The sequence below is a fragment of the Grammomys surdaster genome, unplaced genomic scaffold, assembly GCF_004785775.1.
Source record: "Grammomys surdaster isolate TR1022 unplaced genomic scaffold, NIH_TR_1.0 125984, whole genome shotgun sequence".
Classification (NCBI taxonomy): domain Eukaryota; kingdom Metazoa; phylum Chordata; class Mammalia; order Rodentia; family Muridae; genus Grammomys; species Grammomys surdaster.
The window spans coordinates 2,802,624-2,819,850 of NW_021620800.1; the positions used below are offsets into that span (position 1 = coordinate 2,802,624).

The following is a 17,227-nucleotide window of genomic DNA, read 5'->3' on the forward strand; positions in this document are numbered from 1 at the left end:
TGGAACTGTGTAGACCAGGCTGGCTGTTCTGGAACTGTGTAGACCAGACTGGCTGTTCTGGAACTGTGTAGACCAGGCTGGCCTCATGTAGACCAGGCTGGCATCAGACTCACATAACTGTGCCATCCTGCTGCTTCAGTCCGACCATTTAAGACAGAGGTGCTTGTTAAGGATTTGTTAGATCACTGACATTGCAAACAGGCTTTATGTCATATGACTCTACTTTTAAATCATGCATTGTATTGTCTTCTTAAATATTACAGATTGAAGATCCAGGTTGCTTCTGGGTAATTATAAAAGGATGTAGTCATTTTTTAGAACAAGAAGTTGACTACCAAAAACTAAACAGTGCCATGAATGACTTCTATAACAGCATGTGTCAAGACATAGAAATAAAGCCATTAATGCTGGAAGAAGGGCAGGTATGTACCTAAATGTGCTTTGACCTCAGGGTCTTAAAACAGAGCTTAAAATGCAAAATATTCTTTACCTAGATAGTAAAAGTTTTGGAATATTTAACTCTTTCTATCATTGCCTGGTACTGGTTTATTTTGTACATGCTAGAACCTAGTCTTGGAAGAGGATGGTTAGGCAAGGTTCTCCTACCAGGGATCAAACTCGGCAGCAGGGTCTTTTACTGGCAGAGATATCTCAGTCAACTGACTTTTTATAGCTTGTACAAAGGAGACAGCACATGGTCTTCGGAACCCAGCATGTATATGCAGGCCTTTAGCAAGCACACTGCCTTTTTGTTTGCTTGGTTTTTTTGTTTTGTTTTGTTACTCACGCTTTGGGAAACTGATATTTCTTTATTCTACTTGTTCCATGTCCTGGCCCCTCTGTATTCTTGGAACATAAACTGTCACTGTCCACAATCTGACCCTTTTGTCAGGCCTTTTCCAGGAGAGTGAATTTTTATAATAATTTGATAGGAAAGATTTATAAGTGTGTATTAAAAAAAAAAACTAGAGGTTGGAAAGATAGCTCAGCTGTTAAGAGCACTAAATGCTCTTCCAGAGGTCCTGAGTTCAATTCTAAGTAACCACATGGTGGCTCACAACCGTCTGTAATGGGATCTTCTGGTGGGTCTGAAGACAGGTACAGTGTACTCATCTACATAAATTAGATCTTCCTTTAAAAAAAAGAAAGAACCTAGAAGACATTTCATCATCATTAGTAACGTGATGTATTGTTTATCGTGTTTGCTAAACGTTAACTTCTGAAATGAAGCCAGGTCAGTTGGTCCTTTCAAGTGTGTGTGCACTTATATCCGTATAGTTCAGACAGTCTGTCTGTCTAAACTTTTCCTTTTGTCCTTTATATTTTGCATAGACTAATAAGCATAACAGTGTTTTGGATGGATTTGAGGTCTCTTTCCCTCAATATGTATCCTGTGAACTTCCTGTTGTATTACTTGGAAAGTAAGACTCTGAGAGGTGCTAAGATGCCATGGATTGCGGTTTCGACAGCCTGGACTCATTCTGAACATCACCAACAGTGTCTCACTTAGTGGTCTTCCATTCAGTAGTGACCATCAGCTCTTTCCTTAGTGGTTTTGACATGAGATTTTTTTCTCATTCCTCTGCATTCCGAGTGCCTTAGTTAGGGGTTTACTGCTGTGAACAGACACCACGACCAAGGCAACTCTTATAAGGACAACATTTAATTGGGGCTGGCTTACAGGTTCAGAGGTTCAGACCAGTATCAAGATGGGAACATGACAGCATCCAGGCAGGTATGGAGCAGGCCAAGCTGAGAGTTCTATATCTTCATCTGAAGACTGCTAGTGGAAGACTGACTTCCCGGCAGCTAAAATGGGGGTTTTAAGACCACAACCAAGGTGACACACCTACTCCAACAAGGCCACGCCTTCTAATCCAGCCACTCCCTGGCCGAGCATATACAAACCACCACAGTTAGGATTCATCTACGTAGAACTTTTCCTCATTTATTGACTAATAAAATATGAAATAGTTAGCTGGGTATGGTGGCTCGTGCCTTTAATCCCAGCATTTAGGAGGACGCAGAAGCAGGTAGACCAATTTGAGGCCAGCCTGGTGCATAGTGAGTTTCAGAACAGCCAGGGCTATGTAGAGAGATCCTGTCTCAAAAACAAAAACAAAGAAAAAAAAAGAATTTGTAATGTAAACACTTAAGAATGGTTCTCTTTTTAAAAATTTTTTATGTATATTACATCCTGACCACAGTTTTCCCTTCCCCCTTCTCCTTTCAGCCCTCTCCCCCAACCCACCCCCAAACTTTATCTGCTCCTCCTCCATTTCTCTTCAGAAAAGAGCTGGCTTTGATGGATATCAACCGGCCATGGCTTATGAAGTTGCAGTAAGACTAGGCACCTCCTTTAGGCTAGACCAGGCCACCTAGTAGGGGGAAGGGTCTCAGCGGCAGGCTCCAGAGTTAGAGATAGTAGTATCACAGGAAGACAACGCTGCACAACAGCAGTAGGTGTGCAGAGGCCTAGGTCAGTCCCATGCAGACTTCCCAGTTGGCAGCTCAGTCTCTGTGGACCCTTATGGGCCCAGGGTGGTTAATTCTGTGGGTTTTCTTGTGGTGTCCTTGATTCCTCTCAGGCTCCTACAGTCCTTCCTCCCCCTCTTCAGAAGTGTTTCCTAAGCTCTGCCAAATATTTGGCTGTGGGTCTCTTCATCTGTTTCCATCTGTTGCTGGGTGAAGCCTCTCTGATGACGATTGAGCCAGATGCCTATGTATGAGTATATCGGAATATCATTAGGAATCATTTCATTGTTTTTTTTCCATTTGTGTTTGGTTCTATTGTGGGTCCCTGGGCTATCCAGTCTCTGGCTCCTGGCCTTCCAGGCAGTGTCAGGGGTGAGTTCCTATTTATAGCATGGGTCTTAAGCCAGACCACTCCTTGGTTGGCCACTTCCACAATTTCTTCACCACCTTTACCCCAGCACATCTTGTAGGCAGGACAAATGGTAGGTAGAAGGTTTTATGCCTCGGTTGGTGTCCCAGTCCCTCCTCTGGAAGTCTTCCTGGTTATAGGAGATATCCAATCCAAACTCCATATCCTCCATTGCTAAGAGTCTTAGCTAGGGTCACCCTCATCCATTCCAGGATGTTTCCATTGCCCTAGGTTTCTAGCTTGTCCCAGAGATGCCTCCATTCCAGTTGTCTTTCCCAGTATTCTCTCCCTCCAGTCTCTCCACACTCAACTCCCCCTGTTTCCATTCCCACTCCCACCTCTGTCCAGTCCCCTCTCCCCACCCACCCTTGATGTCAGTTTGTTTCTCCTTCTCAGTGAGATTCATGTGTCACTGCCCTCCTCAGCACTCCTTGTTACTTAGCTTCTTTGTATCTGTGGATTGTAGCACGATTATCCTTTACTTTATGGCTAATATCCACTTGAGTGAGTATAGACCATGCTTGTCTTTCTAGGTCTAGGTTACCTCACTCAAGATGACCTTTTTAGTTCCACTCATTTGCGTGCAAATTTCATGATGTTGTTGTTTTTATTAGCTGTGTAATACTTAATTGTGTAAATGTACCACATTGTCTTTATCCTAAGAATGATTCTTATTCTTTCAGTTTTTCATCTTAGTGATTGGTGCCTGGGTATCCCCTTTGGTTTTCAGAGTCTTCTCTCTTTCTCCTTTGTCTTTTTACTTAATTTTTAAGATTTATTGTATTTATTTATTTTATGTATGAGTACTGTATCTTCATGTACACCTGCATGTCAGAAGAGGGCATCGGATCCCATTGCAGATGGTTGTGAACCGCCATGTGGTTGCTGGGAATTGAACTCAGAACCTCTGGAAGAGCAGCCGGTGCTCTTAACCACTGAGCAGCTCTTTACCCCTGCTTACTGACTTTTTCTCTTTGTACTAGGGGTGGAACTCAGTTTCATGGATGCGTCTGAGCGTGGCTTCTCGCTCCTTTGAACTTTAGAGTAGCTTGTTAGTCCTCCCTCCCTCCCTCCCTCCCTCCCTCTCTCTCTCTCTCTCTCTCTCTCTCTCTCTCTCTCTCTCTCTCTCTCTCTCTGACTCTCTCTCTCTGTCTCCCCTTCCTTCCTTCCTTCCTTCCTTCCTTCCTTCCTTCCTTCCTTCCTTCCTTCTATTTTTAAATCCAAATGTGTCTGTTAACTGGCTCCTTGATCCAGGGACTTCCTGTGGATGGAGCATCCTTGAGTAGCCTTCACTTTTTCCACACATGGCTGACTGAAGATAGGGCAGCAGCCAGGACACAGGACTCTAGTGTGTGTAGGACTCAAGCCCATGGTAACTTTACAGCCTCCTGGACGTTTCACATTTATGAAGTACAAACTGGAGCCCTGCTCCAGGTGCTGCTGCTCAGGTTTCCTCTTCCTCTCTTGAGGAGACATGAAGGAAAAGGCATGTTCTTATAGGGAGGGTGTCACTACTAGAAAGCTATGTGTTTCAGATTATAGGGATTGAAGCTGTGTCCTTGCATGTAGGTATGTATACTACTAAGCTACATTATTTGTAATCAGTGTTATACTTGATAGCTTGCTGTAGAATAACACAGTTTCAAATTCTGGCTCTGGAAGTTACCTGTGCAATACATCCTGCAGGTGTCTCATTTTGGCATTCATTTAGAAGTAACCTTCATCTCGTATCAGAATTTCTCTTCAGTCATTGACTTTTGAACTGTATTGTTCTTGTGGTATAGTGCACTGTAGTTTCCAAAGTCAGTTTTCTGGGTGGCTTTGTAAATGTCTGTAGTCAGCACATGGTTTGCCTGGCTGTGGCCAAATAGCTTGAGACCTGGCAGGGCCCTAAGCTCTAGTCAGGAGGCTAAGGGCTGTCACTCTGTCAGGGTATTTCCATTAAGAGCAGCTGCAGCCATTCAGCATGTAGTTTTTGAAGACTTAGTATATGGCAGGCAGTGTACAATGACCAAGCAAACCCCAAAAGACAAAGCTCATGCTGTCATAGAGCCAGGAACTGTTTATGCTGGAGAAAACTGGATGTTAAAGTGCAGCAAGCCAAGGGATAAAGGAGCCAGAGTTGGGATTTCTAACCAGAGAAGAGAGAACACTTCTTTTTTTTTTTTTTCATTTTTCATTGGTTTTTTTATTATTATTTATTGACATTTCAGATGTTATTCCCCTTCCCAGTTTCCCCTCCACAAACCTCTTATCCTCTTTTCCCTTCCCCCTGCTTCTATGAGGGTGCTTCCCCACCCGCCCACCCACTCCTGCCTCAGTGCCCTAGTATTCTCTTACCCCATTGAGCCTCCACAGGACCAAGGGGCTCCCCTCAGTGATGGCCGCTAAGGTAATCCTCTGCTACATATCCAGTGGAGCCATGGGTCCTCCTGTGTGTCCTCCTTGGTTGGTGGTTTAGTCCCTGGGAGTTTTAGGGGGTCTGGTTGGTTGATATGTTGTTCTTCCTATGGGGTTGCAAACCCCTTCAGCTCCTTCAGTCCTTGCCCTAACTTCTCCATTGGCATCTCTGTGCTTAGTCTGATGTTTGGCTGCATGCATCTGCATCTGTACTTGTCAGGCTTTATTGGAACCTCTCGAGGGACAGCTATACCATATTCTGTCAGCAACTGCTTCATGTCATCAGCAGTAGTGTCTGGGTTTGGTGTCTGCAGATGGGATGGATCCCTAGGTGGGGCAGTCTATGGATCGTGTTTCCTTCAGTATCTGTTCCACTCTTTGTCCCTGTATTTCCTTTTGACAGGAGGAATTCTGGGTTAATATTTTTGAGGTGGGTGGGTGGCCCCATCCCTCAACCGGGGGCCGTGCATATATACTGAATATGGTCTCTACAGGTTCTATCTCCTCTTTGTTGTATATTCTGGCTAATGTCCTCCATGTTGGTTCCTGGGAATCTCTTGGGTCCCTGGCATCTGGGACTTTCTAGTGGCTACCCCCAGTTCCCCCTCCCTCACTGCTACACACCTACTTTCAAATTTCTGACTCTCTGTACTTCTGCCCCATCTCCTCCTATATCTGAACTGGCACCCCTTTCCCTCCCCCTTTCCTCTCCCTCCCAGATCCCTCTCTGCTTCTACTTCCTGAGATTATTTTCTTCCCCCGTCTGAGTAGGACTGTAGCATCCACGCTTTGGTGTGGAACAGTGCATTTTAACTTGTACATTGTAGAAACACAGCCTGGAGTTAAGGAACTGTTCCACTAAGATTCTAGTGGAGATATGAGTTACTGCAGAGCTTAATTTACAAATTAAGCATAGGAAGACACTGGCAACAATAATAAAATAACATAATTATGACAATGTATTACAATAAAAATCTTTTGTAAGGACATTTTTAGGTGAAATAAAGGTTATTTGAACCAGGTGTTTTAGTCCTATGACAGCTGGCCTTATGTCCAAGACAGGATCATGATTAAGAGGCCAGTACTTTTCATATAGTATGTGCTGCACAACTGAGCAACTCATGTTCAGGCTCAGTGGACCAAGATGGTATAAGAATTCCTTATGCTACCTGGAGCAGAGGCCACTTAAAAGTTACAAATTGTTGACTTCTGGGACTTTCCTTAATCTTTTCAGATTATGGTTAACTGTGAGTAACAGAAATTGTTGCTAATGAGAACTATTGTAGTAAGAAAAGTCATCCTGAGCCTCTTTAGTGGTTGACAGTGCTTCCTGAGGATGGGTCCAGCTCCCTGCCACTCTGCCCTGTGGTCAACTGAGGGGCCTTCTGTTTCCCATTCGTGACTTAACCCTGAGCTTGTTTTCATTGCAGGTGTGTGTGGTGTACTGTCAGGAGCTGAAGTGCTGGTGCAGGGCTGTGATTAAGTCCATCATCTCTTCTGCAGACCATTACCTGGCAGAGTGTTTCCTTGTGGATTTTGCCAAGTATATTCCAGTAAAATCTAAAAAGTACATATGTGTTAATTTTGTCTTATATGCCCTAAGGAGACAGATGGCAGCTTTAAAGTAAAATGTCTTAAAGGAAATACATTTAATTCTTGTTTTAAACTTTTTTTTTTTTGGTTTTTTTCAAGACAGGGTTTTTCTGTGTAGTCCTGGCTGTCCTGGAACTCACTCCGTAGACCAGGCTGGCCTCAAACTCAGAAATCCGCCTGCCTCTGCCTCCCAAGTGCTGGGATTAAAAGCGTGCGTCACCACTGCCTGGCTGTTTTAAACATTTTTAAGGATATATTTTTAATTATGTGTACATGTGTTTTGTGCGTTGGTGTGTACGTGTATGTGTGTGTGCTCACAACAGAAAACGATTAGACCTTTGGAGCTAGACTTAGAGGTGGTGTGAGCCACCCATTGTTCTGAGAACCAAATTTAGGACCTCTGCCATAGCAGCATGTGTCCTTAACTGCTAAGCTATGTCTCCAAATCAGTGTTGATTTTTAAAGTAAGAAGAGACTTGGAAGCACAAGGAGTCAGAATGGGGCTCATAGGTGGCTTCTTTCCTGAAAGGGCCGGGCAAGCCATTCTCTTTGCATCTCTTGTGCCACTGCCGTCTGGTCTGTCTGTCCCCCTAGCTTGCTCATGGACAGAGTAGGTCTTAAGAAAGATGCTGCCAAGAAGTAGAAATTTTGTCTTATAGAAAAGGGGAATGCAGACCACTGTTAGGGTACACAGGGCAAAGTATGTGAGCATACATTCTTGATTCTCTTGCAGAACAAGGACAGAGTCCTTAAGGTAATTAATTGACACAGTAGCCAAATGTCTACTGGGCAGGCTGCTCTGATTCTGGGACCACGTGTTCAGTTTACTGGAACTAATAGGTTAGTCTTTGCATCTTGAGACAACCTTTCAAGTTTTCTACCCAAAGTAAAAGGTAGTCAGTTAAACATGAGGACCCTGTTTCCCACTGAATAAGGTACTATAGCAGGCAGGCTATAGTAGCATTAGAGGCATTTGGCAAATGGGACATTAGGGTTTACAGAGAGTACAGGAAGAAGCAGTTTGTGTTCAGAGCTTTCCAGCTTTTAATTTATTTTTATATTTCAAAAGAACTATTGTGCTTACCTTTTGGGAACTTTTCTCCTTGTTTATTTTTCTCTTTGGTTAGTTTATTTAGGGCAAGAGAATTACATGATATATGAGTGTAATAAGTTTAATACAGCCACCTGTACTGTCTAGCCTGTCCTGGATAGCCAGCCTATATGGTTGCCCATGGAGGGTGGGGGGTCCCAGGAAGAGAACTGGTTGACATTTGAAATGTGTTAGGTTAAAGTGGCCTGGAGTTTTCCTGAAGAAGAATGGACCAAATTGTAACTTGTCAAACCTCAGTCCTCCAGCTTTTGTGACAACATCCATTTGTCTAAAGAAACTTGTGTGTGATTCTGATCATATGATAAAATTGACATTTTATGTATTTATTTGTTGTGAGTGTTGGGATTGGTACTCAAGCCACAGTGCGTGTGTGAAGTCAGAGGACAGCTGGCAGGAGTCAGGTCCTTCCTTCCTTCCTTCCTTCCTTCCTTCCTTCCTTCCTTCCTTCCTTCCTTCCTTCCTTCCTTCCACCATGTGGGTCTCCGAGATCAAGCTCAGGGCATCAGACTTGGTGGCCGGTGCTTTAACCCTCTGGGCACCTCACCTGCCTCAGTTTGGTATTTAAAAGTTGTAAGTTCCCCGACATGGTGATGGTGGCATGTGCTAGTAATCGTAGCACTTGGGACAGGGAAGCAGGCCAGTCTGAGCCATATTAAACCTTATCTAAAAGAATGAAAGTAAAAATTTACTTAGACTCCTTCACAAGTTCAGTTGTTATTCATTCTCACCATTTGTAGCCTCGCCTCACTAGACATAGAATTTTTTTTGCCTAAATTCCTATGCCACAGAATATTAATACCATAGATCATGTGCAGTGTGTAGACCTTTATACATAATACTTAAGTTTTCTTTTGCTCCTCTGTGAACAGTATATTAATTATATAAGTGTGCTTTAAATGAATTTAGTATGTATATTTCTTACAATAAAATTGTTTGTATTTTACTTTTAAGCATCCGAGTTGCAGTAGAGTCTTTTATGCAGCTTCCTTACAGAGCAAAAAAATTCAGACTTTACTGTACAAAACCTGTGACATTGCACATTGACTTTTGTGAAGACAATGCTGAGATTGTGTAAGTATATCTTTTTTTTGAAAGCTTAAAATACCTACACTCCTTTTATTTCTGTATGTGTTTCCATTCTCGTTTGTTATAAAGAGCAAAGTCTAGTTAACAGTTGATTCCAGTTGCATGCAGGTTTGAGCCAGTAGCCCTGTAATACCATGGTGTGGCATTGTGAGGTCGCTGTTTGAGGGGGTTCCCTGTAGATGTCATACAGGGAAGTGGATTGTGAAGAGATCCGGCATAGATTGACTTCATCAACCTAGATGGACTTCAGGGAGTCTGATAACAGGCGGTACATTCCCAGTGTATTTAAGCCCAAGGCAATTTGGGAAAAGAAAAAAAAAAAAAGAGGTTCTTGTTATAATACAATCCCTAGTGCACAAGGAAGCATAGTTACATTGACACTCGACTCAGGCTACATATCATTTTCTCACAAAAAGATGGGTTCTAGAGATAGGCTATCTGTACTAGCTTAAGGGCCTAAGGCTCTGGCCAGGTCGTGATCATACAGATAGCGTGGAGGGCATTTGGCCACTTCTGATGCTGGTTGTGGAAACTTGGGGAGCCCCTGGCTGTAAGGGTCATTTAGATTACTAGCCACCTCCAGTCCTGGTTGTAGGAGCTTCATATGGCCTGGTCCAGCAGATAAGGAGGCTCACCAGACTACAAGAATTGCCTCCAATTCTTGGCTTTCTGGATGGAAGAACTGGTTTTTCATCTTTCCCATTGGAAAGACAATCCTGTGTGCTTAACATTCCTGGTTTCTCTAGAGATCCTGTGGACACAAGGACGACCTTCCTGCTATGCTCCCAGCAACTGTTCACCTCCAGATATGACATAAAACAAACTCATTGAATAAGGGGATAGCATTTGATATTTTGGTTATCTTAGAAATAAAAGACTATCCCCGTTGACACAGAATCCTTGCCATGTTTACATTCTCCTTCCTGGTGAGCAGCGTGGAACATGAGATGAAGCAATGAAATGTGCTGAAGAAAGAACTCGGTTGCCACCAGAACGTTTGAGATAAGGATACTATGGATATTTTTGTTGTTGTGTCTTGTTTTTTTTTTTAATCTTCAAAGAACTGGACATTAATTTTATGCAGCACCCTAATGTAGCCTTTGACTGTTTCTGAAATCCGTAACATGGCTGTTCACAGATACTGTACAGACTTTGTATGTGGGGGCTCTCCAGTTTCCTCTCTGTTTCTTTTTCGTTTGAGTGGTTTGGGTACACTTTAGGTTCATTTGCTAGCAAAGAGAGCTATGACAAGCTGCTTTACTTCTGAATTATTCTAAAGTTAAAAACAGAGAAATCAAGGTGTGATTAAAAAACATAATAAAACAGATGTGTCGGTGAGTGTATTCCTGTAATCCACATACTCCAGAGCCTGAGGCAAGATGACTTCTTGTTGCCTTGATGATACTGAGATCTCGTCTCAAAAGCAAGCAGAAACAAGACAGAGCATATAACACAGTTCACTATAAGGTTTGATAACTGTAATACTACAAGTGAGTAAATATTTTTCATTTTTAACATTTTTTCCTTGTGAGAAATTTATAATGAGATCTTGTAACCAAATCTTTTCCCAGGTGTTCTACTGACATAACCAAATTGCTTTGAAAATGACTGAGCCTCCCTCAATATTATCTTCCTCCTTTTTAAAAAATAGATTTTTTTCTCACACAATATATATTCTGATTACAGGTTCTCAGTTCCTCCCCTGCAGATCCACTCCTTTTCTGTCTCGTTAGAAAACAGGCTCCTAAGAGTTAATAATAAAATATAGATAAAACAAAAACTGTCACACTGGAGTTAGACAAGACAAACCAACAGGAACTAAAAAAAAAAAAAGAGCCCAAGAGAAGGCACAAGAAACAGAGACCCACTAGTTCCCACACTCAGGGATCCTACTAAAACCTTAAACTGGAAGCCATGACAAATAGACAAAGGGCCTGGAGCAGACATATGCATGCCCTGTGTACGCTGCTTTAGTGTCTGTGAGTTCATAGGAGCTTTGCTTGTGTTGAATTCAGACGGCCTTGTCTTGGTGTCCTTCATCCCCTCTGGCTCATGTGCTCTTTCTGCCTCCTCTTCCTTGGAGTTCCCTGATCTTTCGGGGAGTGATTTGATAGTCATTCCATTTAAGACTGAGTGTTCTAAGGTCTCTCACACTCTGCATATATCGGGCTGTGGGTCTCTGTATTTGTTCCCATAAGGTACAGGAAGAGCATCTGTGGTGATGGCTAAGGAAGGCACTGATCTATGAGTATAGCAAATGTCGTCTTACTACTACCTTAAAAAAAGATACTTAGGAGGCAGAGCCAGGCAGGTCTCCTGAGTTGTAGGGTAGCCAGGGTTACACAGAGGAAACCCCGTTTCCAAAAGAAAAATTAGGAAAAAAAAACCCACTAGTATTTGATTTTACCTTAGGGTCCCTGGGCTATCTTATGTTTTTGGTCACCCAAGCAGTGTCGGGTATGGGATCCATGTCATGGAGTGGGCCTTAAGTCACATCAGACTTTGATTGGTCACTCACACAAGCTTTGTGCCACCATTGACCTAGCAGATCCTCCAGGCAGGACACCATTGTAGATTGAAGGCATTTGTGGCTGGTGTCAGTATTCTTCGCTAGGCAGGATAATCTAAGCAAGAGAGACACTTAAGAGTGAAATAAGTCTTTGCAAGCAACAGGGAGAGAAGAGCCTCTGTGGGCTGAACCCCCAGTAGCTTTGCAGAAGCCTATTTATTACTCAGAAGTGATTTTACAGGAAGTCAAGTTGTTCACAGCAGAGCCTCTGATCTGATCCATGTGCTGCCTGAAGGAACACATGACCCGCAGACTTCTCAGTCCTTATAATGCACTGTTTGCAGCGCTCAATAATACAGAAGTTCCGGGTTTGCCAGGAATGTCATGTGACTGAAGTCCTGTGAAGGCCATAAAGCTACTTCAGAAATACAGCCCCCACAAATCTCAAAAACCAATCACTGATGAGATCTAAAGGTTTCCTGAGGGCTTACGTCCACCTAAAAAGAATCCCAGCACTCCAGTGTTTATGCCAGATACAACAGCATTCATAATTTTCCCACTGCAGGCTGGGTTTGTGTTTACATTTCTCTTTTGGTAGTGTACAGGAGTACATTCCTGCACCAAAGATGCTAGAACATAGGGGTGAAGAAGCATTTAGGCATCAGCTTGACCTCTTCATGTTCAGTGAGTTGCATAGGTGGTGTCTTCAGCAATGGATCCTCTCTATCCATTGTTGTCTTGGCAACAGCCTAAGTTGTTTGGGATTTTCATGGGACTTCTTTGACCAACAAGTTAAAAATCTGATGTAACTCAGTCCTGGTGCAGGAAACGTCCTTTGGTGACAAGAGCCGGTTAGCTGGGACCCTGTCTTCTCATTACTTGAGGATTTCACTTAGATCACCTTCATATCTTTGAGGAAGTTTCTACTGTATTATGTTTACTCCTCCTCAAATGGCTCTTAATTTTAATTGTCTCTCCCCAATATTCCCTCCTTTGTTCCCTCTCCTTCTCCACTTGATCCTCCCATTCCAACTCCTGCATCCATCCATTACTCTGTTTCCCCTTCCTGATGAGATCTGTCTGTCCCTAACTATACCTAAGCTCTGTGGTTCTACAGGCTGTAGCTTGGTTTTCACTGATTTAACAGCTAATTCAAGTATATTTTCATATACCTGAATATATACCATTTTTTTGTCTTTCTGAGTCTGATACAACCCCACTAAGGATTTTTTTCTAGTTTCATCCATTTACCTAAGAATTTCATGTCTTTTTAAAATAATTGAGTAATACTCCATTGTGTTAACATACCATAGTTTTTTTTTTTTAATCTATTCTCCTGTTGAGGCTGTTTCCAGTTTCTAGTCATTATGCATAGAGCAGCTATGAACATGGTTGAGCAGATATTTTGTAGTATTTGATGCTGTTGTGAAGGGTGTTGTTTCCCTAATTTCTTTCTCAGTCTGTTTGTCATTTGTGTATAGGAAGGTTACTTATTTTTGTGAGTTAATTTTATGTTCAGCTACTTGGCTGAGAGTGATTACCAGCTGTAGGAGTTGCTGGTGGAATTTTTAGAGTCATGTATAATCATATCACCTGTAAATAAAGATACATTGACTTCTTACTTTCCAGTTTGCATCTTCCTGGTCTCTTTCCATTGTCTTACCATCCTACCTAAGACTTCAAGTGCTATATTGAAGTAGGTATGGGGTGATGGTGGACAACCTTGTCTTATTCTTGGTTTTAGTGGACTTGCTTTGAGTTTATCTCCCTTTAAGTTGTTGTTTGCTATGGGCCTGCTATAAAGTGCCTTAATTATGTTGAAGTATGGACCTGTGTCCCTAATCTCCCCAGAACTTTTATCGTGAAAGGGTGTTAGATTTTTGTCAAAGGCCTTTTCTGTATCTAATGACCATATGGGTTTTGTCTTTTAATTTGTTTATGTGGTGGATTATATTTATGTGTGTTAAACCATTCCTGCAACTCCGGGATGAAGCCTATCTGATCATGATGGATGATCTTTTTGATGTGTTCTTGGATTTAGTTTGCAAATATTTTATTAAGAATTTTTACATTTATGTTAAGGGAAATTGGTATATAATTCTCTTTATGGGATCTTTATGTGGTTTGATAGTTAGGGTAACTGTGACCTCAAAATGAGTTATGGAGTGTTCCTTCTGTTTCTGTTTTGTGAAATAATTTGAGGAGTATCTTCTTTGAAAGTCTGCTAGAATTCTGCACTAAAAGCATCTAGCCCTGGGGCTTTTTTGTTTTCATTGAGAGATATTTGATGGCTGCTTCTATTTCTAGGGCTTATGAGTCTGTTATAAATTGCTCATCTGATTGTAATTTCATTTCAGTAAATGATATGTTTTGACAAAATTGTCTATTTCTTTTAGATTCTTCAGTTTTGGGGGGTACAGGTTTAAAGTATGTCCTTTTGATCCTCTGTGTTCCCTCAGTGTCGTCATGCCCTCCTGTTCATTTCTAAGTTTGCTAATTTGGATAATGCTTTCTCGAATTTTTAATTAATTTAGATAAGGGTTTGTCAATCTTGCTGATTTTCTAAAAGAACCAACTCTTAGTTGCATTAACTCTTTGTATGTTTTTTGTTTGTTTCTATATTATTGACTTCAGCCATGAGTTTGGTTATTTATTGCCACCTACTCCTTTTGGCTGGATTTCTCTTTTTTTTTTCTAGAGTTCTCAGGTGTGCTGTTAAGTTACTAGTATGAGAGCTCTCCAATTTTTTAATGTAGGTACTTAGGTGCTATGAACTTGCCTCTTATAACTACCTTTATTGTGTCCCATAAGTTTGGGTTTGTTGTATATTCATCTTTATTCAATCCTGGGAAGTGTAATTTTATTTTTAATTTCTGCATTGGTCAGTTTTTCATCATGTAGTGAGTTGTTCGGCCTCCATGAACTTGCAAGCTTTCTGTGGTTTCTGTTGTTGACACCCAGTTTTTAACCTGTGGTGGTCAGGTAGGATGCAGGGCATCATTTCAATTTTCTTGTCTCTGTCAGTCAAGTGTCTCAGTATGTGGTCAGCTCAAGGGAAAGTTTTGTGAGGTGCTGAGAAGAAGACATAGTCTTTGGTGTCTGGTGAAATGTTCTGTGAATATTCGTTAGGTCTCTTTGGTTTATAACGTCAGTCAGCTCCAGCATTTCTGTTTAGTCTTCGTCTACATGAGAAAACGATGAGTGTATTGAAGTCATCCACTGTCGCTGTGTGAGGAGGGTCAGGGTGTGACTTAAGCTGTAGAGAGCTTCTTTTACAAGCTTGGTGCCCTTTTGTGTGGTGCACAGACGTTAAGATTGCACTGTCCTGCCGGGCGGTGGTGGCGCACGCCTTTAATCCCAGTACTTGGGAGGCAGAGACAGGCGGATTTCTGAGTTCCAGGACAGCCAGGACTACACAGAGAAACCCTGTCTCGAAAAAAAAAAAAAAGGAAAAAAAAAAAAAAAGGAAAAAAAAAAAAAAAAGATTGCACTGTCCTCTTGGTGGATTTTTTCTTTGACTGTATTGTGTGCTTCCCTGTCTCTCTGGGTTAGTTTTGGTTTAAACCCTATTTTGTTAGATATTAAAATGTACATACCAGCTTGCTTCTTAGGTCCATTTGCTTGAAATATCTTTTACCATTTGTTTACCCTGAGATGATGTCTATCCTTGATATGAGTTTCTTGGATGTAGCAGGATGGATTTATGGATGCTGTTTTTACATCCATTCTGTTAGTCTGTGTCTTTTTATTGGGGAATTAAAACCCTTGATGTTGACACACATCAATGCACAGTGTTTGTGGATTCCAGTTATGTGTGGTAGTGGTGGTGTGTGCATATGCATGGTGTGTGTGTGTGCGCATTGGCACATGCGTGTGTGTGCTTGAGTGAATTGTGCTTCCCCTCTTTTGATTTGCTGGTCTGGGATTATTTGGTCTTTCTGTTTTCTTGGGTAGTTAACTTCTTCAGGTTGGAGTTTTCCTTCTAGTGCCTTCTGTAATACTGGAGTTGTAGATAGATATTGCTAAAATTTGGATTTAACATGGAATGTCTTATTTTCTCCATCTATGGTGATTGAAAATTTTACTGGATAGTCTGGGATGGAACCTGTGATCTGAGAGTCTGTAGCACATCTATCTAGGCCCTTCTGACTTTTAGAGTGTCCATTGAGAAGTCAGGTGTTATTCTAATTCCTATTCTATTCTACTCCTGCATGTTACTTGGTCTGTTTCCCTTACAGCTTTTACTATTATTTGTCTGTTCTGTACATCAAGTGTTTTTGATTATTCTGTACCTAGAGGACTCTCTTCCGGTCCAGTCTATTTGGTATTCTGTATGCTTCTTGTATCTTGATAGGCATCTCTTTTTTTGGGTTAGGAAATTTTCTTCTGTGATTTTGTTGAAAATATTTTCTGAGCTTTTAGTCTTCTTTCTTCTCGTTTCTCTATGCTTATTATTCATAGATTATGTCTTTTCATAAGAGTCTCAGATTTTCTGGATTTTCGGTGCCAGAACGTTTTAGTTTTGTTTCTTTTTTGGTTTTGTTTTTAAATTCAACACTTTCTTTGACTGATCTATGTGTTTCTTCTGTTGTATGTTCAGTGTCTGAGATTCTTTCTTCCACCCCCTGTATTCTGTTGATAAGGCTTGCCTCTGTGATTCTTGTTTGAGTTCTTAAGTTTTCCATTTCCACACTTCCCTCAGTTTGGGTTTTCTTGATTGCTTCTATTTTCACGTTCAGGTCTTGAACTATTTTAGATTTCTTTAAGAGATTTGTTCATATCCTCTTTATGGGCCTCTATCTTACTCACCAGGGCTATTTACAGTATTTTTCTTGGGCTTCAGCTAGTTTATTTTGGAATACTCAGGGCCTGCCGTGATAGGTTTCCTTGGCTCAAGTGGAGACGTGTTGTCCTGGTTGTTACTGATTTTACACTGGCATCTAGGCATATGGGAGTAGAAAGGTTGTAATTCTAGGTGCTAATATTTGGTCTTGTCTTTGTTGGGTAGCATTTTGTTCTTTGGTTTCTGTTGCCCTCTCTCATTCTTTTGAGAGAGTGGTGGCTTTATGTCCCCTGCCTCCTGTAAAGTTAGCAGGCATTGCTGTTCTTTTCCTCCAGTACTGTGGTATTATGGAAAGAAAGCTTCAGGGACAGCCCTGACTCTTCTAACACATCCTGGAAACGTTGCCTTACGTAAGCTACCTGTCGGAAGCTTTTGGTGACAAGCCCATCCTCAGTTGCTCAGCCTTCCTCATGCCATCACCAGTTTGCTTGAGGTGATGCATTGCTTTTGTGGTTGACTTTGGATTGTACACAAATAGGGTAGTTAGCTGGTTGTTAGTAACCTAGAGGCCAGTGTTTCCCATGTAGCTGCCCTCCAGCAAGCCCACCACTTAGATATATTGGCCCTTGGAAACTGGGAATGAGGCTCTGGGATGGTGACCTGTGCTTATTATGTTCCTGTCACTAGCTGCTGGTTCTCCAGGTATGAGGTGGATCTCAGAAAAGCTGTTTCCTTCTTCCTGTTCCTACTGCAGGATCCTGAGCTCAGTACTGCAGTGGTTTTCAGGGAGAGCCTTCTGCACACTCCTGACTTTGTCCAGTATTAGAGTACCCAACACTAGCGGAGGGCTCCCCGTTGAAT

General features: G+C 41.8%; 1 protein-coding gene across 1 annotated transcript in view; it reads left to right on the plus strand.

The window, feature by feature from the left end:
• Positions 1 to 17,227, plus strand: part of Tdrd12 (tudor domain containing 12) — a 71,210-nt gene that overhangs the window by 7,622 nt on the left and 46,361 nt on the right. The window contains exons 2-4 of the mRNA XM_028754204.1: positions 264 to 422; positions 6,715 to 6,851; positions 8,940 to 9,059. Of these exons, the coding sequence (XP_028610037.1) occupies positions 264 to 422; positions 6,715 to 6,851; positions 8,940 to 9,059 (416 nt within the window). The remainder of the gene's footprint in view (positions 1 to 263; positions 423 to 6,714; positions 6,852 to 8,939; positions 9,060 to 17,227) is intronic.